The following is a 22,610-nucleotide window of genomic DNA, read 5'->3' on the forward strand; positions in this document are numbered from 1 at the left end:
AACGGGCAAGAGTCACTGCTAACGCTGGGTCGCCGGTTTCAATGAAAAGCGGTCGCGTTAATTTGTTACGTGGTGAATGAATTTCTAATCCCGTAGGTACGTCTGAGTTAAATGAATGCATCGTAGCTAAAATATGTTAGCCATCTCACAGGCTAGCTAACATTAGCTGACGGTACAATCAGAAATATGCATTATCACAGGCAGCGGCGAACGGCTATCAAATGGGTTGAAATCACCCTATCGCTAACTATTTACCTTTCGGTTGCTTCAGCGGGATGCTGCCGATGAAGGACGTTATGGTGTCTTCAGTGAGTCCCCATATCTTTGCCCGTGAAACTCCTCAAAAGCCTCCTGACGTGTCCGTGCCTGGACCACCGTGGCTGTTTGGTGTGGCTGGAAACAGGCGGCTGAAGTTGATGGGACAGAGAGCCGCACAGTGGCGGCGCACTCTCACAGCTGCTGACACAGTTTTGTCCAGAGTTAAATTGTCATAACTTCTCACACAATATAGTGAAGCACCCACATTCTCTTTATTAAGACTTTGCCCCATCTTAGAGTATATTTGTTGACAGTTATGACACACAGGATTACACATGTGGATGAGAGGTGACATGTCTATAATAAATAGTCATTCCGATAAGTGGGGCTCTCCTTTAACGACCCTTTGTGGGCCCAGGACCCCACTTTGGGAACTTATGATGAATGTCACCAGCAATAAAAGCAGGCAGAAATCAGATGCCATTAGAACAGCTGTTTTCCATCACTAATCCCCAAAACCCTGGAGCTTTTTGCACATCAAATTATTTAGCTTCAACGAAGACAATGCCGTTCTCTCAATGAATGAACGGTCTATGGGAGATTATGTAAAGACAAAGGGAAACCCATCTAAAGCAGGTGCACCTTTATTACAAGAAGGAGTGCTTTGAAGAGAAAACAGACTTATGTTTAACTAGTTCATTAGACACACAGCCGCAGTCCAAATGCTGTAGGGCTGTTTGTTTCCTTCTACTCTACCTGAAATACACCATTCCCCTGCTTTCAACACATTTCCCTTACAGCATCTGGCACTCATATGACTAGTTCTACGAAGAACAAAGACCTCCAAAAGTATGCCAATTATGCCTGTAATACTACTGCACACAGCTTTGTAGGTTGTGTGAGACACCTTGAATGAACCAGTTTTAACTGTCATGTGTGCTGTCACGCTCAAACTACTCTACACGTCATCAGGGTTTTCTTGCTCCACCTCTCCTACAAACTGTTGTAAATGATTGACATTTGTTGCTTGCAAACAGTACAGCCAAGGTACACAACATACATGCACACAGAACAATTTAATAGCTATAAATAGACACGGAGAGCTCTAATTAGTGGATAATATCCACTGACACATTTTTCCAAAACAAATAGTTTGTAGGAAGTTCATGACATCATTTTTTCCTTTATTTTTTACAGTACATAAACCCCAGGCATGACTTTTAAGAGGTCAAAGATTTCCCAAATGTAATACTGTAATATTATAAGAAAACAGCATTTTGGTTTTGCTGACCTTCATGGCTGTTTTTAAAACAAAGATTAATGACAAGTCAACCATCTCCCATTTTTATACATTACATTTACTGCAGATAGTGGCCAGAAGTGACAAAAGACAGCAGCTATAAGCACACAATTCTCCTCTTTGTATCTCATTCATTGTTTGCTTCCACGACAAGCAATGCCCAAAGCTCTTTAGCCCAGCGCATGAAAGACGCAGGAGGAAGCAGCTGTATTCATCATTTATTTAAACTGCTTTGGTGCACCGGCATGTGCCGGGGTAAAATGCTTTGGAGATAGCCCAGTCGTTCATCTTTTTCTGCTTTATTTCATTACACTGCATCATCCTTTAGCCTCCTTGTTCTCCTCGTCCTCTGGGTTGTAGACGCTGACGGTGAATTCGCCAGCCTCTGTGCCGTACTTGTTCTTCACCAGGAGGGCGTATTTGCCAGAGTCAGACGTGGTGACGGTGGCAATTGTGATGCTGGCAAACTTGCCGTGCTCGAACTTGAGTTGGTAGCGGTCGTCAGACAACAGCTCCTTGTCGTTCTTAATCCAGCTAACTTCAGGTACAGGTTCGCCCCAGACATTGCCAGTCAGGTTCAGGGACTAAAGAGAAAAAGAAGATTGCATGGGTTTGATGTGTGCCATCCAAAATTTTGATTTAAGAGTTCCACGGAAAGAGATGCTCCAAGGAATTACACAATGAAAGAGAAAGAGGAAGGTGAGACAAAGATCTTAATACAGTGTACAAACACTCTGAACATCTATTTAATTTACCTTGCCCTCTTGGATTGCAACCACATCCGGCAATCCTCCAACAACACGAGCACGGTCTAAACAAGAAATACAAGAGTGAGCCAAGAAGCAGATGTCAACAATCTGTCAGTCAGTCAACCTGTGGAGCCTTTGTCTGTTGACAACATAATATCGACTGACACAGACTTTCAAACTGGTAAGTGAACCATCCTTCATAGACCATATTACAATCTTTACCGGCTACTACAGCATGTGGCTGCTATCGTTTTCACCTTGTGATGTCTGCCTGTCTGTCTGTCTGTGGACAGATTTTGTCACAGATGTGTACGATGCAGTCACGAAAGTGTGTAGGTGAGATCAAAACGAAGACCCAGTTTGAAGTTGGGTGTGGTCAAAGCAAGTGCGCCAGATATAGGGGAGTAGGAAGTAGGGAAGGGGCCATTGCTCCTGATGACTGAGTACTCATGTAATAATGTAGTTATGACTACTGAGTACTCATGGGTCAGAACGTCAACATGTTGATGGGCGTCGCGGCTGGTGTAATCCCATCGCAAGATAGTCTCTAGTTTTAACTCTACTGTATGCATGAATGATACTTTAAATACGTTTTGGCAGGAAACTTCCTTTCTTCAATTCCATATTGCAGAAATGCAGCCATTTCATCTCCTGGAAAATCATTTCCCACGAATGAGATCTTGATATTAAGATGAACAGTAGACTCATGTATCTTCAATTCCACTGAAAGCAAGTTTAAAATTCTAGTAGAACTGAAATAGCTTCTGCATCCAGAAAATGTTAGATACTTTTGTAGAGCGAAGTCTCTTGGGAGAAACCAAAGAATAAATAACCACTTACTTCTCTCTGCGATTGCTGCCGCCCTACAGAAGGAAGGACATAGGCATTGTCAGGAGCATCTTAAAATGATGTCACAGGCTGAATGGTTGAAATATTTTTTCCCTTTTTTTTCTGAAAGGGCTCACAAAGTTCATAGAGTCTATTTTAAGTTTGTGATGACTGTTACTATTTGTTTGTGTAAACATCCTCTTCAATCAGAAATACAGATTTACACAGCAGGATCCAGCCAAATGAGTTTGTTTACTTACTTGAGCCTTTGGAACTCTTCAAATGCCTCTTCCCATGCTGCACCAGGAAATATAAATGTATTATTATTAATAGTAACGTAAGCATAAAAATAGCCAAAGTCAATGGGACATTTAAAAAAAAATCTAAAGCATCTTCCTCGTTTTACTTTAAAAGTTTCACTCACCCTGGCCAGTCAGATCAAAGGCTCTCTTTACACCATCCTTGCCATCAAAGATGTCCATGGTGTATTTGCCCTTGTCCTTCTCAGTAGGCTCATTGATCTTAAGCCAAAGCTGCTCTCCTGTGACTCCAGACTTAACTCTCTCTGAGGCGGCAATCTTAGCATCTCTAATGGAGAAATGGGTGAAACAGAGATCAATTAATGCTTGGCTGTTTACTGAAAGTATACAGTGATGTGATCAAGTACAGCGAAAAGGAAGATTCAAATCATCCCTGTATTACACCAAAATGAGAGATCTGATATATGTGACTTCTATCACTACCAGATGGTGAGAGCTTGTCCCCATCTGTGAACTGTTTTCATATAATTCATCAGAAGATTATGCACCAGAGCTGAGAGTGACAATTATAGTATATATGGTCCAATTTAAACATGCTCTTACTAAGCAATATTAGTCATCAGAAACAATTTATTTATGGAAGCGGAAGAAATATTTATGAATGCAATGATTCCCCCTCATATTAGATATTGCTTGACTAATCGGTCTCAGACATGTAAAACCACCCTAAAGCTTATTTGAAGCTTTGAAGGTCTTTGACGAAAAGCCAAACCATCACCACCATTGTGACATTTTACTAAAATATGAACTTTAAAGCTGGGATAATTTGGTCAAATATGCAGATGCCATACTAGTTTCTAAAATACTTCACAGTCTCGCTCCATCCTCTTTGACTCAAACTTCATACCACTTAGGAAAATTTTATTTGGCCAATCAGCCTTGTCTTTCTGAGCATCACATGGCCGGAAAACTACAGAGTGATTTGAGACTTAACAAGCTATGCTACTTTTGATGGGATATATATTTGAGATATTTGATGTATTTCCATCATGCCGTGTCCATCAGTGTCTACAGTATGTAGTGTACTTGAAATCTGGATGTCAAATGTGATGCTTAATGTTTGTTGCCTTGTTTGTTTGTTTTTTAGTACTTTGTGATGTTTAGTCTGTTGTCTGACTGTCATTTGTGCTTCTATGTGTCTGTTTTGTAATTGTTTTTACAAGGTTTTCTTTTCATTTATGCTGTATCCTTCTACTGTATATGTGCTCTGATGTTATTGTGAATGTCTTCTTGTTTTATCTAAATGTGTAATGTATGTTGTCACTGATAAATAAATGAATGAAATTAAAGTAAAGAAAATATTTTACAATATTGGTCAAATTCCATCGCAGGGACAAATTCCAAAGTTTGGCAACATTTGCATTAAGATACATAGTTTAAAATGGTTGTGTTCATATTATTTTGTGTATTTCATGACAAGCGCACATGTGTACGCCAGAGAGGAGATTAGAAAAGGATGTCAAATATATAAGTGAATAAGGTTGATTTCACATACTTGTGGAGCCAACCAACACGCAGGTCCTCATTGTAATATGTGACCATGGAGTAGAGGATGATGCCATGTTCAGTACTGACGACTTTGATTTCAGAGGAGGACTTGGCTGAAGGGAAAAGAATAAAAGGCAGGAGTTTATCTACATCCCATGGAAGACAAGACATGATAAGACAGAAGTGAATCTATCTTGAGGGAAACTGTGTGTTGCTTCATTACTGCTTGGTAAGTGTTTAATTTTAATGACTCACCAATAACCCTGAACAGCTCATTCATTACAGCTTGGTATCCTGGGAAAAAAGGATAAGAAAAGCAATTAATATCATATTCACTGATCTCACTTTTTTTTGCAAGGGTGAGAGCACTGATTTCCACTTTTCCACTTGATTTTTCACTCACAAAATGATTGAAAGAGACTTTACCTGCATCCGTCAGATTGAAGGTGCTCTTATCTTTGCCTCTGTCGTCCCTCAGGAAGACCTCGTAAAGACCTGCATCGTTCTTGGAGATCTAGAGTTTGAAGTAAAAGCTACTTTAGAATCCGTGAGACAGCAATGAATTCCCTTCTACCTCAAACAGAGGGGGAATACAGTATAATTCTTGGGACATAAAACAGACAGTAGAACAGCCAGACAAAGACGAAATAAACCGAAAAGACAAGCTTTTCTCCCACCCGGGATGCTGCAGGCGTTAAATGGAAAACATGAAAAAGGTAAGACGAGGAAAACACATGGAGAAACTATAGGTGTCAACTTATGGCAGCAAAGATTATGTCCACACTTTGGGTCTTGGTGGCGGGGGAACGTCCTCTGCAGGTGGCTTTTTTCCTTCTTTTTCTTTCTGTTTCTCTTGCTTAATAACCCACTGTGAATTAGACAGATAAGCCAGTTAATGCAAATGCGGTTGACAGGAGAGGCGATGAACAGGCCGCCTCTCCTGAGCTCATGCAATGACACCAACCCTCTCGTTATGAGTAATGTTTATACAGTTTCAATGTACATGCACCTTGAAACATCAATGTAACTTCACTGGCCGTGACACTGACTGATAGACCAGATTATTATCCTCAAAAAAGGACAGCTTTCCAGTTTTAAAATGTTTGTAAGATGGCCAGAGGAGTTACAATTCATGTGTTAGAAATGAAGAGTATGAATTAATCACACAGATAAACCATATAATGTATTTACACTATATGGGCATAAATGTTGAAAAGCACGGCCATTAAGTCTATAATATCAAAATATACAATATCAGAATAAGAGTTAAAAGTAAAAGCTCCAAAATAGAGTCAGTTGTACACAATACATCTATTCTGATTCCTAAGTATGACATGCTGACGTGCTGACTCCAGCAGCACTCCAGCAGGACTCACGAACATGAATATTTTTAAAAGTGTTTCATCATTTATGGTTCTGTGTGTCAGAGAGGGATGGTTGGCAGCGTAGCATCTAGTCTAGGTCTACAATGGAAGCATAGCTGCATCAGAAGCTCCGCTTTTAGCTCTATACTCATAAGGTCACAACTCCTCACAAAGTACGGCCTCGGTCTAATGGGCAGACCTTTCCGATATTAAAGGTCAGCTCGCAGTCCTGTCTCTCAATTTTCTTAGCATCCTCGTCATCCTCAGCAATCTCAATTCTGTCCTTAGACCAGGTGATCTCGGTCTCTGGTTTGACATTTCCTATCTGCAGAGAGAAAGAAAAGAAATAGGAATAAGTTGCGTCACCTAAACTGCGACCATTTGTGATGCTTCATTTTTTAAATAAATATTAACAGCAGTACAGATATTTACAGTTACTTTTCTTACCTTGCATTTCAACAACACATCACATTCTGCAGTGACAGTGAAGTCAAGGTACTCAACAAAGTGAGGACCTGTGGATAAAAAAACAATTATTGAAAAACTTGTGTAATCAGTGTTAACCTTCCGTAATGGAAAAGTAAGATCCCTTACCTTGTTTCCTGACCCATTCTGCCCTCTCAAATTCAGATTTCTTTTGAAGCTCCCTGAATTCTGGACAACGGCAAAGAAAATGTAAATGCATATGTCGCATTATAAGAATAAAGATGTGACAGTAAAGAAAAGGTCTTCTTCTGTCTTCTGCTGCCCCTCAGTGGACGTATACATTAACTGCAGCAAATGCAATCCACCCAGCAGAGCAAGGCTTTTGTGTGCCATTGAAAATAATTTGCAGGTTGGGATGTGCATAATGTATCAACATTTAACATCATCTGTTAGGAAGGAGAAATTGCTTTTGAGGTCTTACCATCTCCAATGAGCACCAGACTGGTTGTACCCTTAGCCTTGCCATCCACCAGGTTAAAGGTGAACGTTCCCTCATCGGTGACCTCCAGAGAGTCCATAAACATTTCAATGATGCCGGTGGACTTGTCAAAGTTCATTGTGTATTTCTGGAAACAAAGATATAGAGAAACAGCATCAGTTGTAATGATAAGATAAGTCCAAAATAGAAGTGGACACATAGCAACAAGACACATGTTGGATTTTTTTTGTACGATTCATACCTTTCCCTGAGTAATGATGACGTCATTAAAGACATACTCCACTTGGCAGGCAGAAGTGCATTTCTCCACCTGAGTCCAGAATCGCACGCAACCCTTCTCAAGCAGCTCCATGGACATTTCATTCTTGAAGGGAATAACTGGAGAAAAATGTAAAGTGATAATGATGGATACTCTACTCCCCAAACTGTATCTAAAACAGTATCTGCACTTGATAAATCAAATCTGAAATCTTGAAAAGTGAAAAACAAAAACGTGGTATTAGCAGTATCTGTGATGTGGTGGGATATTCACCAGGGAACTTGTGCTCGTGGCTGATGTCCAGAAGACGCTTGATACCTGCCAAGTAACAAGTAAATAACAGCAGCAAAATGGGTGAATGTCTTGACATCTGCAAAACCTTTCAGCATCAACTCTTCTACTACTACTTTTACTGTTTTTTCTTATTTGACAGTATTCTAGAAAAGCACTTTATTTATGCTGTCAAAAATACTCCATGTCAAGTACAACCTTGGATGTTACAACAACTTTGACAGACAACCAGCACTGAATCATTTCACACAATTTTCAAGACAAACACACATATACCCCAGAGTGTAACAGAGGTCAATTTGATGCAGCTGTTGAAACAGGATAACAGAGGAGTGTACACAGTCCTTCAGGCCCTCTTCACACCTTTCAGCACTGACGTCACCCAAACAAATAACAAGCAAATCAAGTTTCAGACGCACAGGAGCAGAGAGATGCCAAGACTGTGGGCTGACTCACCCTCCTCAGTGAGTGTGTAGCTGGAGGACATGCCGTCAGTGTTGGTGACCACACAGGAGAAGGTGCCCAGATCCTCCATGGAAAGACTGTTGAAGATAGCTCTGGACCTGGAGATGAGGACACATGGGGACAACAAAGTATGAGGAAAGAGGAAGAACTGCCGATTTAAACTAGCAAGATTGTTTCCTAAGCTTTGAAAGGATTTTTGCAGGGGAGCAAGAGAGCCAATTTGGTCCCTGGAAGTTGCACAAGAAATTTGTCACATAAAAGGATACTTACTTGCCCCGTTCAGTGACAATGGTCAGACGAGAGGTGTCTGTGATGGCCTTGTAATTCTTGGACCAAATAAACTCAGAGCTCTCCTTCATCTCAGAGCACTCAAAGATCATAGAGATCACACCATCATCATCGACATCTACGTAAATCTCTTTGGTGCCTGAGGAAGGGATAATAAATTATGAGACATGACAGTGAGCGATATAAAAAGTGAAGTCATGTATCAGTACTGAGAAATTTACTACTTTTCCAGACTTTCCAGACTTGCGTAGGAACACTATGTGACTGAATGTGTGAGTTACATAACAATCGCACTCACCAGGGTGAGTCTGGGCCAGGATTGGACCTAAGACTGCTGAGGGCTTTCCAACTCCAGCGAGATTTTGAGAACGCACACGGAAGACGTAGGATGTACCAGCCTTCAGCCCCATCACCTGGAGGGTGACATATATAAAAGAACGGTTTCATCATTATTTCACATGCATCAGATCTCAGTTACAGAATAACTACATTTCAAAAGATCCAATTAAACAGTCTTCCTCACCTTCATATATTTCATCTTGTTAACCTTCTCGTGAGCAGCCTTCCAGCCTTGCTCTCCAGCAGAGGCCTCCTTGATATCCAAATAGTAGCCATTGACAGGAGTGCGGCCATTAAATGCAGGCGGCTCCCACAGGACCACGAGGGAGGTGTCACGGACCTCCAGCACATGGAGACCAACAGGAGCACCTTGGAGGATAAATGAGACAGTTTGAATAATGTGGGGGTAATTTCGGACTCTCAAACAAACTGTAACCAAAACAAAAAGAAAATATATTTGACAACGATTCTCAAAACAGCCTTTCACAAAAACAATACAAATTCAGTAACAATTAGATATATATTAAAACTGGACTAGCAAGTATTTGAAATGCAATTCCAATGTATTTTGATATTTCAAAAATATATTTATCGTAATGGATTGCAGGTTACATTTATTTCTAGTAAGTGTATTATATATAAACAGATCATAGCATAGCATAAAAACACACTTCAAATGTATTCTGTTAGCTGAGTTGGCTATTTATCTTAATGCATTGTGGTCAATACAAAGTCAGGTAACGGTCTACTGTCTCAACCTTTTTGGCTCAGGTTCTGTCATTCTTGTATCACTGCAACTGAAAATTCTATCAAAAGACATAGGCGATGTTTTCAAAATGCTTGTTTTGTCTGACCAACAGTCCAAAGGTATTCAGTTTACTATCACACTAAGAACAGAATTACATTCTAACAACTGAAAAGCTAGATCCAGGGAATGTTCTGTATTTTTGCTTAAAAAATAGCTTAAATTATTAATTGAGCAACAGTTGCCAATACATTTTCTGTCGATCGGCTAGTCAACTATTCTGTTTTGGTGAGCACATTGTCTCTCATACCTGCCACAGTAATGGTCCACTCCTTGCACTCCAGAGCTGCACTGGCCAGAGAGGCTTTACTCACACCTGCCATGTTCACAGCACGCACCTGGAACTGGTAGAAGACGTTCTCCTTCAGGTTCTCAGCCTGAAAGAAACAAATGCACATTATGAGATATGATTAAAATACTTGTTTTGGGCAACTTAAACTACATTTGAGCTTCATCATTTGTAAACAACATCATATAGAGGTCAAACTGCCTGCCTGCGTACTTTATAGGAGGTAGTAGTCAATGCCTGGTGGTTCATTTCATGCCATTTCCCAACAACGTCTCCCTTCACGGTCCTGTAGTCCACAAAATATCCCCTGATATCAGCTCCTCCATTTTTAGCCGGCTCGGTCCAGCCCAGCACCATGCAGTCCTTTACAGCCTCCAGCAGGGTCACACCAGTCGGCTTTCCAGGGACGGCTGAGAAGAGAGTAGATAAGCTTGTCAGCATTTCTTTTAAGAGAAAAAGTGAAGAAGTATGTTAAAGAAGATCATTTTCAGATATTCAAACCCTATTTGTTTGTATTTTCTCTCATGAAAAAAAATCAGTCCTATATGTGATCTCAAACAGATGGCCTGGCATTAGCCAAATATTGCACAGATCTTAGTTGTCATTCATGTTAAGCTATCACAGCGATTACACTCGTACAGTTGAACATGCTACATGCTTTGGGCGCACAAGCAACACACATTTTAGGGTCATTGTAATGGATAGTACTTACACTCAAGGCCAGAGGCAGAGTAACTTTCACGCTACGAAATTCTCCGAAAGCCAGGCACGACTCTCATTAGATTCATGCTCTTTAGAACACAATGTTTTAGCCTTCACCTTGGCGCCATGCACCAAGAGGCACCCCTGAAGAGTTATCAAATAGCAAAAGGGAACTCGAGCAAAAACAAATGTATACAGAAGTCAATTCCTACACACAGTAAAAGCATTGTAAAACATGTTTTAATTTGTTATTTAACCTTGTCACTCGTAAATGAAAGAATATGAAACAGCTAAATGACCAGTGTTAGTGATGAGCATGACAGGCAGGCACATGCAAATATATCAAACCAGCAGTAATATATAAAAAACATATATATAGGGATTGGGCAGCCAACTGTATCAGAACAAAATCTACGAAAATACATATAAAGTAATTGAGAATAATGATGAAAGACTGTTGGTTAGGAAAAGGAAAACAAGTGATTGTTTCATGAAAAAAGATGAGTTAAGCAAAGGGCTGCAGGTCATGTGTGAATGTGAACTATCTGAATTGAAAACAGGTCTTTCTGAAAAGAAATACGAATGCACATTCTCAGCAATCATTCCCTGGATAAATAAATGTTTAAAAATAGCTGGGAGGATGGAGCAGAGGGAGAGAGTATGGCTTGAATGCTGCAGGCAAAGTGAATAATGACGATGAGATGTGAGGACACTCACAGATGGCGGCCTGCACAACCACAGCATCAGAATTGGGGGAGCTCTGGCTGTATCCAGCAGCGTTGACTGCCTTGACCCTAAACACGCAGTTTGCCCCGGTAGTCAGGCCATGGCACACAAACCTGAAAACAGTACAAAGGTGTGAAGAGTCTCATATTATCATTACACTTTGATTTCAGTTAAATCAAATTAAATGACAACTGAAAGATTAGACTTCTAGTTAAACAAAAGCTTTAGTTTATACTAAAGCCCAGGGAAAACAAGAAACTCATTTTATGAAGCATTAGCGCCCCTACTATTTCTTCTGACAATTGATAGTCAAAGTAGCTAGCTAGCTTAGCTAACCAACCTTGACTTTCCAAGTGAGACTTTGTACATTTTTAAATATATAAATAACACATTCTTCACAAATTAAAAATTCAGAGGCAATAAAACACACCCACTGCTCAATATAATACACTCAGGGGTTTAGTCGCTAGCTAGCTACAGCCTTCTGTGACCAGTAGCTTACGGTAGCTAATGTTTGCTAATGTCAGCTAATATTAGCAAACCTTTGAAGGTAGACATTGTTGTGTAACTGACATTACTGACTCAGTTCACTGACTTCAAGACTCTTCTCTACTTGTGCTACTGTTATACTACATTTTGACATTTTTCATTATCCCATAACTTTAACTTATTCAGCCTTATTTAGCAAAAGTTACCTCGTCTCATTTAAAACTCTGGTTTCACTACTACTGTTGGGAAGCTAGTTACCCAGCTAAACAAACTAGGGTGATGGATGATGACAATGAATCAAATAAAATGATCAGCGACATTTATTTTCTTAACCAGTAGTATCCATTTCCAGTTTGCTGTTATCCAATTTGAACACCAAAACATAATATATTTCAACCACTATAGCAGCAACAAAAAAAAGTTTGTATAAAATTCAGATTTCCTGAAAACCTACCTGGTCTGCTTTACAGGTTTGTTGTTGCAGGGCATCCACACATCGGTGCCCACCACGCTGTATTCAATATAGTAGCCAACCAGGTGTACAACATCCTTAGAGGCCCCCCAGGAGACCACCACTGAGGTGTCGGTGTTCCTGGTGGCCACTGGATTGCCCGGAGCTGAGGGCAGGTCTGTTAAGAAAGAATATGGAAGACTAATTATAGTGAGCAAAGAGGGAATATAATGGACTGGGATCAGACACAACATAGTGCAGGAAGGACCAGCAGTCTCTAAACTAACTAATGAAGGAATACAGCAACAACAATAGATTTTAGGTCATACTGTCCAGCTCCATGCAGGAATCTCCTGAAACTATGACACCAATACAATATAAATGCTTAATACATAATATAAAGTCTCACCCAGTTTATCTCCGACCATGATGTCTCCTGTGGATACAGAGGACTCGCCCACACCAGCAGAGTTGCAGCAGCGCACACGGAAGCTATAGGACCCGCCCTCTGCCAGGTCGAACAGGGCAAAGCGGGGAGACTTGACTGGCATACCAGTGTTCACCCTCTGCCAGGTGTCTGTCCCTGAAATACACTGCGGTCGACAGAGAACCGGTGACATGTCAGTAAGGCAGCAGATAACATGAAAAGTCTGGAACTTAAAACAACACAATGAGCAGTTTATAAAGGAAAGATATGATTCACATATCAGTAGTAGTACATTCAAACAATAACCTACAAGAGGTCATAGGTGCTTCTTAAAACAGTGTTAAAACTTCTCGTCACTGGTTGCATATATTACCACATTTACGGATACATTTTCTGTCAATCAACGAGGCAGTTCCTGACAAGCTGGTTCAGCTCTACAAGAGACAGACATCCATTTCTCCTCACCTTCTCAATGTAATACATGACTCCTTCGTGACCCCTCTGGACTGGAGGCTTCCAGGCGAGCACCACGTAGCTCTTGGTTGCCTCGGTAACCACAACATCAGTGGGTTCTCCAGGAACGACGCCCACTGAGGACGCAAGAGGAAGCTCACATTATTTGGTAGGAAGTCACTTTAATCAGGTGACTTGATCAGGTTCAATACCCAGCCCTACAAATCAGTATACAATACCATGTCACAATTAACTGCTGACCCATCTGGAAATGAAAACGTCTCACTTTATGACACCTTAATGTGTTTATTTCCTTCTGTCATGGAAATAACAGAGTTTGAAGCTGTCATACCAGTGGGATCCTCCTCGGTGAACTTGATCATCCCAGTCCAAGGAGCGGAGGGGCCAGCTGTTGGGAAAACAAATACATTAAAAAAGTGCAGTTGTTCGCTTTGTTGCAGTGTGTCACAGCAGGACCCTGGTGGGTCTCTCACCTCGGAGGCGGGCTCTGTCGGAGGGATCCATGGCAACCACGGTCTCCGAGACACGAGATGGACGGCTGACTCCCGCCTTATTAAAGGCCCGCACCCTGAAGATGTAAGAACGGCCCTCCACCAGTCCTGTGACGGGGAAGCGGGCGTACTTCACTGGGTTGTCATTACACTGAGCCCAGTGATGAGTGCCCACCTCGCACCTGCCAAGAAAACACACATATAAATTAGATCTGTGAACATTACAAACAATATTGTAATTCAATCATGAGGGTAAAAGAATCTTTCCATTGCAGTACTGCCATCTTATATGTTGATTTTAGGCATCATGCATAGCCCACACAGTAACTGAATGACTGACTGACAGCTACAGTAGACAGGTAGGAATGTATGTGGGTGTTTTAGTAACGTGGAAGGGAACATTTATCTGTCAAGGTGGCAATTTGGTAGAAATCTAGCAGGAATTTGTGGCATGTGCCTGCTGAATGAGTTATTCTACATAGAAACTGACCACTTTTGCTGAATATACTGTATGTAGAATTTTATCATCGCCAAAGTAGTCAGATGAATAATAATTTCTCTGGCAAACAATTCACGTAATAAAAGAAAGAGTGAGCTGACCAACCTGTCGATGTAGTATCCCAGGATGGAGCTGCTACCCTCCACCGCTGGCTGCTTCCAGGTTACCACCACATAGTCCTTGTTGGCATCATGACAGCGCACATCCAGGGGGGCCACAGGAACACCCTCCACCTCCACTTCGGCATCTGGCATAGCAAGACACACACACACACACACACACACACACACACACACACACACACACACACACACTTAGTAGTGCTGTTTCTAAATCAGGCTGATCTCCATTACATACCCAGTTTCCACTTTCTGACCTACTTACTTCTTTACAGTACAGCATGTGTGGCAGCACTGTAGCTAACGATGATAGATTGGTTTATATCTGGGTAACATTAAAGGGGATTTTGAGGAGTCCCTCTTATGCATAAACCTGCTGATTTTTAAGTCAGATCACACTCTCTGTGGCGACTTCTCTGACCTGCAGACGGATATAGAAGCAGCATTCCACAGAGGAAACCAAACACTGCAGAGTGTTGTGTCACTTAAAGACACAGCAGAATTGAATGGTTCCCCAACAAGTCTGTGTGTGTGGTGATCTGTAATATGTCGCTTTACTTTGCACATAACCTGAGGGTAAGTGGCTTCATAGATTAATTCAATTTTCAATGTAATACAAAACTAAAAAAAGCTAAATATTCCCTCTTTTTGCAATGAAATCAAAAGCTTCAGTTGAAATATCCATCGGGCACCTTACCCCTGACAAACACATAGGCAGAGTAGGTGTCAAAGCCAGATTTGGTGTTGACGCGCATGGTGTACATGCCCTCATCTTCCTTGTTGAGGTGGACAAGAGTGAGTGTGGCACGCTCCCCAGACCAGTGGGCGTGAACCCATTTAGAGGGCTTCAAGGGGACAGCTAATGGGAGAAGTCAAAAACAAAAGACATGTGATTGGATACATATAAAGGATTCATTAGAGAGGTAATATACAGTAGTTATAAAAGGAAGATAAAGCACTAGTTTCATTTTATGTTTTCACTTACAGTTTCTGTACCACACAACATCAGGCTGGTATTTCTTCACAGTGGGATAAACGATGACAGTGCAGCCCAGACTCAGTGTCTCGCCTTCACTGCCAAAGGCCACTTCGAATTTGTCAATGATGGTTGTTTCAAAGGTAACACCGTGCTCAGCGCAGAAACCATCTGCAGGAGAAAAATAAAAACACTCCTATTAGAACAAAACTACATTAATTGACTTTTTGTGCAACAAGCTGTAAACACATTATTATATTACAGTTCGGCAGACATAATCATTCATTTGTAGTTGTGTTTTTGTCCAATATTCTCCATTTCAGTTTTTGGTCTCCTCTAACTCTTAAGTAAAAATGTCTCACTGTTGTGTTCACCTGCTGGTCCCTAACTTTTAGAGCTTTTGGCTGGTAATGGGGTTGATGAAAAAAATCAGCGGAAAGACGCTAAAACACTCTGCAGAGCAGAGGGGGATTGTTTATATAAAAAATATGAGTAATACAGCCTTAATTTATATGTGTTATTGTCTTATGTAGAGTACTTTTACTTACCCTGTGTATGTGAAAAGTGAATTGATATATACAGATTAAGTTGCCTGGCCTACTTAAAAACAAAAGAAAATTATTTAAAGTGACTCACGTGGTTTAGGATCAAGTGGACCTGCTTCCTCGCCCTCCTGGAACCCTGCAGAGGAATATATCATTCAGCAACCTTGTAAAATATGACACACCGTGGGCACAAAAATGTGTCATTCTACATTTGGGCATGAGCTTTAGGACTTTCCTGCAGCCAGACATGTTCTACTAAAGCCAGGTCCTGAAAAATAGACACAGCTGAAGAACCCTGTTGTGTTTACAGTGGTGTTCATTTTAAACCTTAAAAACCTTTAAACTTTGACCTCTAACCGAAGCAGACAAGAGCTGCTGCAGAGAATGACCATAACAATAATAGAACAATAATCTGAGAGGAGAACGGTTACCTACTTTTGACAACAACAGTAGCCACAGTGGAAGCTTCCCCTCTCACATTGAGGGCAGAGGGCTGATACTGAGCAGTGTCGATGAAATCACAGCTGAAAATAAAAACATACAGAAATGGTGAATTACATTTTTTATTTAGTACTCTGCAGAATATTTTTAGCATAAAACATTCAGTTTGGGGTAGTGTGCATTTGGGGTACATGAGGCCATGCAGTGTGAGCTTAATGATTACCTACTTCTTGATCTCCAGGGAGTGCATGTTGTAATTGCACTCGACGGTGTACTTCTCGGGGTGGGCCTTGGCATCAATGAGCACATTGTTTTTGTACCTTGAAGACAGCAGAAAGACAGCTGGTTTATTTATACCGTCGCCTTCAGGGTCTACAATTGCAGAGGAGTGTCAGTGTGTGTGTGTGTGTGTGTGTGTGTGTGTTGATGTTGCGACTGTGGAAAATAGATTTGGCTAATGATGAGAGCCTTGGATGGAAACTTCTCTATGACACACGCATGACTGATCGCTCTCATCAGCCTCTTTTTCTTGTGACTCAGAGAAGGTGGGGACCACAGAATTTGGAGCATATATCTTACCAGGCAACCTTGGGTTTGGGCCATCCAGCCACAGTGCAGTGCAGCTTGACGGTCTTGCCCTCCCAGACAGTCTGTCCACGGGGCTTGACGATAAACTCTGGAGGGTGTGTCAGGCTGTCTGGGTTCATTTTCTTACGGAACTCAGCCCACTCGTCCATCTACAGCCAGAGAGTGAAGCCAGATCGTCGTATAAAGCACACGAGCATCTTGTAGGCTTCATGTGAGAGACTGGATTATTTGAAAATGGACCACAATCCACAAAGGATTTGAAAGGGGTTTACCGTCTTGCTCAGTTCCATGCGTTCGGCGGATTCCCTGACATGTGTTGTTCTGGTTTTCTTCACCACTTTAACCTCCATAGCCTCCCTGGCCTCCCTGACAAACAGGTTCCTCATGGCCACATAGTTAATCCCCTCCTCCGTCACGTCCTCCTCCCGGGCCTCCATCAGACCGCGAACCACATCATGACTGGAACACAACAAAGCACCAACATGGGAGAAACAACTTGCAGTGAAATATGAAAATACCTCATTTAGTGTCATTGACAATGTTCAGCATCGGTGGTACTGATTACTTTGTGTCGTCACTCACTTGGCCCTGAATACGGGAATGACATAGCCGATAACTTCTTTGTCCGTGTCCATCGCCAGGTAGGTGCGTTTGGCTCTCTTGGGTAGCGGGCTCAGTTTAACCACCTCCTGCCCCTTCTCTGTCTTCACAGAGGTCTTCAGGCTTAGAGGGAAGAGGCAACAATCACAACACTACAAACAATCACAACACTACAAACACCAAAATACATCATATGGTATTTCCTCTGTGTCAAAGACCTCCATTGTTTTGTTAAAAACACAAAAATAAGCCACACTGTTGCACTGCGACATGTTTCGTCACTGCCATGAACGTGGGCACTGTAGTTTAGTTTGAGTCAAACCCACATGCACAGTTCTGCTGCTAACGCGTATTAATCTGCGTCTGAAAATAGTCCCCAACAAATACGCAATTTATTCCTGTTTAAGAAACATTTGCTACAAACTACAGTGCCCAGGTGTTTTAGGAAATAACTGAGCCTTTTAAAACTAATTTTGAAATATTTACAGCCTCGGGAGGAACGAACAGGCTTGGGGCTGAGTGCCATACGCAGTGTAGAGATGGTTGGTTTTGGTCGTTTTGTGGTTTTTCAATATTTCTTCCTTAACTAATGGTAACACTGTGGCAGTCTGAGCAGTTAAAAAAAATGCTACAAACTGAATGAATATAACTTAGTTCTAATTAAAGATGACCGTTTGGATAAATTAGATATGTAAAAAGACAACATACAACATTACACACTTGCATGTAGTTAATCAAACTAGTAGTAGATCAGGTAATTGAAATGTGACTTCTATAGTATGTACCACATTTGTTTGCAATGACAAACAATGAGACAAAAGATATCTAAAAGAAGGTACGCAAAGCCGCCAAAAATACTCAGCCTGAACAGTACTGCAACTCTGCATTTATAAAACTTGAAATAAGTTACATAAAGACACATTCAGAATATGCTTCAGTCCAGTTACTCAGAAATGGAAGATGCATTTCTGTCCACCCTTCACGACCCTGACCCATATTACACTCTGACTCATTTACCTATCAGCCTCTGAGGCCTCGCTATTGTCAGCTGGGTTTATAAATGGAGCCGGAACTGGTGGATATGCAGAAGGGTGGAAAGGTGCGTTTTAAAGCCCTGCTTTCACTCATAATCTCTGCCAAGTCTGCCCCAGTCTATCCATTTGGCCTGGAGGAGTGGCGGCACAACGTGGCTTTGAAAAACTCTATTCCATACAGGCGAGGCGGGATCAAGTCGATGGAAGGGGCTGAATGCACAGCAGAGACAGACAGATGGAGAGAGTCTCAAAAGATTTCTGCAGAGTCGTTTTATTTTTCTACGGCTGACTCACCAGGTGTGTTGAAAGGACACCTTTGGTTCAGTGTAGAGGAAAGTCAAAAGGTACAAAAAAGTTTTACTGCTGATTTAATTCCTGAGAAGCCACAGTAAGTGTCAATCTTAAGATTTAAATTTGAAAAAGTACCAAAGTTTTTACGCAATTTCAGAAACAAGGCGCAGGACCAGTTACAAACTGGTATCAAATCTTTGAGAATAACACAGACTAATCAATTTGACTAGGAAATGTGGATACTGGCCCAAGAGTTGTTAAATATTAAAGTCCGTGGAAGCCAGTGTACAACCTTTTACAATTTCATGACTTCCATACAGTGTCTTTACAGTCGGCCTAATGGCAATGTCTCATGTCCCGCCTACAAAAATAGCTTGGCTGTCCATGAATACATCTGGCAGCCTTCACTACAGCTGAAATTCCTTCCCTGACCCCGTTTAGAAAGCCATCATGGTTCCAACATGCACAGTGAGCCCTGCAGCCTGAAGGACAAAGAAACTCAGACCTTATTGCATGTTGACAAGAGTCACTGACACAATGGAACATGCACACAAATGCAAAAATAAGGTGCTGTGTTGGCAGCTGTTGATTTTAGACTTGTTTTATAGACAGTGCCCCTTTCACACAACACTTATACTAGACTTTGAGTATACTCTGATCAAGCCTCATTTGATTCTAACACAGAATTTCACATATAAGTTGACATGAAGGAAGTGTTACCAGTACACCAGGTTTAATACCACTACGACTTCTAGTGACATGTCCTTGGTTTCGCAAACGTTTATTCCTGCAGCAGACCTGTAGTATACAGTTCAGGCTGGAGAGGGGGACGTAATCTATATCTCTATATAACAGTTATTACATTATTAATGATTAATCTGCCAATTATTTTCTCGATTAATCGATTGACTCTTTGGTCTCATATCAAATACCATAAAGCAGTGAAAAATGTATGATGCAATTTGACATCTCCAAGCTGCTAATTTTGTCCAAAAGCCAAAGATATTTAATTTAATATCATAGAAAACAAACCTTCACATTAGAGAAGCTGGAAACAATAAATATTTGCTTAAAAAAAGACTTAAACAATCAATTAATTATCAAAATTGCTGTTGCTTAACGTTGTTGATCAAATCCATTGACTAATTGTTTCAGCGCCGTCTTTTATTGTAATTGTCTTTGTTTTATTGTATTCGCTGGGATTTACATTACTGTATTTTAATATGCTAATAGATGGAGATGCCATTAGCTTCACTCCAGATGGTGCAAATGAAAGTATATAAACATAATGTGCTCTTTCTGTCAAATACATAAGCGCAATATTATTACTACGTAGAACTAATGTTACAAACATAACAAACAGCCCAGATAAACTCAGGACTTAAGTAATAAAAATTAGGATTTGTGTCTTGACTTGGACTTGACCATTTTGAGATTTTACTTGCTTAAAACTAACCTGAAAACCTGAATTGACATGAAATTTGACAGCAGAAACACTCAGGTCTCAAGTTTTGACCTGATAAAATGAACTAAGACAACGTCTCACAGGGCTTGTATAACCTCACAGCTGGGATATCCAATCAGGCCTTTCCTTTGAAATAACTTGCTTTAAGCTTTTAATACAATTAACTTTGAAATTAAAATGCTGGCATTGGTCAGCATTCAAGAACTTAATTTGCAAATAAATACTCAGTACTTGACTTGAATTTGGCCCAGAAGAGTTAAAAACAGGCTGCTCTGCTGAGAACGATCTCTGTGCTCTTATAAAAACACAAAACCCTGGACGTCATTAAAAGAGGAACATCTCTGCAGATGAAGAGCAGCAGAGAGACAGCACCTGCTCTCCATGAAAACACACTTTGAGCTGCATGTCTTTTCTCTCCGCCTGCTGAACACACTTCACACCAGACCCAAAGTACAGCGTTGAATATTTGAAAGAGGTCTGCTTGAATGCATTCATCACTTCCGAGGCTACAGAAGTGGCAGGTTGCATTAAGAGAACCTCTTTTTTCCTTTTACAGTTTTCAAATATCAACCAGCAGCATCTGCGTCTCTCCCAACCTCTTACCGACGGGTGGTGGTCTTGTAAGTCGAGAACGACTGCTGGCTAACAGACGACTTGGTGCTCAGGTAACAGCTGCTCTCATAGTGATGCTGATGCTGTTCCTGCTGTTGTTGATGATGATGATGCTGCTGCTGCTGCTGCTGCTGCGTCACTTGTAACGATCCTGACATCCTGAGGGCCACTCCACCAACTTATAATATCAGACTTTCCTTTCCTTTACCAGCTCTGTAAATCAATCTCATTGTTATTATTACTGATTGATTTCTGTTTGGGGGTTAGTTTAGAGCAGGAGATGGTAATTAGGTATTAGGGATGGTGGTTTAGGCAACCAGTAAATGTTAAAGTAGTAACGTTGGCGTTATGATTTTTATTTTGTTTGAGCAGCTAAAGCGTTAGCTCTGGTTAAGATCTACTTCTACTGTGTTAGATGAAGACGCAGCAGGTAAAAAATAAACTGTGTCAGCATCGATTTCACACTCTGCATAGTGGGTTTGTGTCTTCAAAGATAATCAAAAATAATTGGAGAATTTAAATGACAGTCACCTCCACAGGTGGAAGAGAAAACAAAATGTGGTGTGATGTGATCCAGTGAGTGGTGGTAAAATGTTGTGTTTGGGAATGTCTTCAGTAATTAGGTTTTTGGTGAATAACAGTATAAATATACACATAAAAGTAATAGATATTACACTCTGTTACGTACTGAGGCTGCAACTAATGATTATGTTAACTGTTGATTGATCTGTTGATTATTTTGTTGATTAATTGAATAATTGTTTGGTTTATAAAGTAAAAGAAATGCCCTTCAAAATGTCCTAAAGCCAATGCTCACATATTCAGACTGCTTGTTTTGTATGACCAAAAGTCCAAAGCCCAAAGGTATCTTCTGTCACAGAAAACAAGCAAACATTCACATTTGAGAAGCTGGAACAAGTTAATTTATGGCATTTTTTCCTTTAAAAAGAAATACACTTAAATATAGATTCACCAATCGATCATTCGACAAATAATTTCGGCTCTAGTAGGACCTGCTCAAGTTATACAGCATGAAAACATGAGCAGCTCCCAGTGGGCATAGGCCCATCATCATGTGACCAGATCAATGCGGTAATGATAAGATCTGCAGTTTCTCACAATAGACTTAAACATGTATATTCTGATGGTTATGTCCCTGAGCAACACCTATGACAGGTAATGTACTGTGTGCCTCTTTACTTGTAGAGAGCTACAAGCTGCAAACTGGACTGTAAGCCATGAGGGCACAGAGTGCATTCAGAGTCATCTGAGTCATAAAAACGTCTTGTTTTGAGGTAAAGCAAATGTTAAATTACCAGATTAGCTCTTTTTTTTAGGATGAAATTTCACTACATGCAGTCTAATCTACAAGGACACAATAGCAAAAAGTGAACAAAACCTTGTTAGTATAAGGGACAATAAAAATATCTGAATTAAAACACATGATTAAAAATCAATAAAGTGGTTAAGAGAAGGCCTCAGGCCTCACTGATACAAGCTTTTAACAGAAGACAAAAGAACATGAACTAGATTAACAATAACTCAGCATTAGAGACAGCTGTATTAATAAAGATATATTTATATATATGTATAAACACATCACTCACCACAACTAAGGATTCACCAATCCACAATAGTTGAAAATAAAAGAAAGGCTGTGCTATTCCAAAAGTAGCTAAAGCAAGTCCAGATCCAGGCAAAGCAGCAGGGTG

At 40.7% G+C, this 22,610-nt stretch overlaps 1 protein-coding gene across 1 annotated transcript; it reads right to left on the reverse strand.

Annotated features, from left to right (window-relative positions):
* Nucleotides 1–886: 886 nt before the first annotated feature.
* On the reverse strand, nucleotides 887–21,056 carry myom1a (myomesin 1a (skelemin)). The gene is made up of 37 exons (XM_070918183.1): nucleotides 20,890–21,056; nucleotides 17,479–17,619; nucleotides 17,169–17,355; nucleotides 16,888–17,045; nucleotides 16,536–16,628; nucleotides 16,303–16,391; nucleotides 15,959–16,003; nucleotides 15,332–15,493; nucleotides 15,044–15,205; nucleotides 14,333–14,474; nucleotides 13,711–13,910; nucleotides 13,569–13,625; nucleotides 13,229–13,353; nucleotides 12,746–12,929; nucleotides 12,340–12,514; nucleotides 11,388–11,509; nucleotides 10,182–10,378; nucleotides 9,930–10,056; nucleotides 9,059–9,243; nucleotides 8,834–8,948; nucleotides 8,518–8,674; nucleotides 8,239–8,345; nucleotides 7,765–7,809; nucleotides 7,474–7,610; nucleotides 7,215–7,359; nucleotides 6,902–6,961; nucleotides 6,755–6,822; nucleotides 6,507–6,632; nucleotides 5,728–5,811; nucleotides 5,370–5,457; nucleotides 5,199–5,237; nucleotides 4,951–5,056; nucleotides 3,560–3,723; nucleotides 3,396–3,432; nucleotides 3,148–3,170; nucleotides 2,314–2,369; nucleotides 887–2,142 (listed from the first exon to the last, which is right to left on the reverse strand). The coding sequence occupies exons 1-37, from the start codon at nucleotides 21,054–21,056 to the stop codon at nucleotides 1,876–1,878; spliced, it is 4,542 nt and encodes a 1,513-aa protein (XP_070774284.1). The 3' UTR covers nucleotides 887–1,875.
* Between the last annotated feature and the right edge of the window lie 1,554 nt (nucleotides 21,057–22,610).

The sequence above is a fragment of the Enoplosus armatus genome, chromosome 14, assembly GCF_043641665.1.
Source record: "Enoplosus armatus isolate fEnoArm2 chromosome 14, fEnoArm2.hap1, whole genome shotgun sequence".
NCBI lineage: Eukaryota > Metazoa > Chordata > Actinopteri > Centrarchiformes > Enoplosidae > Enoplosus > Enoplosus armatus.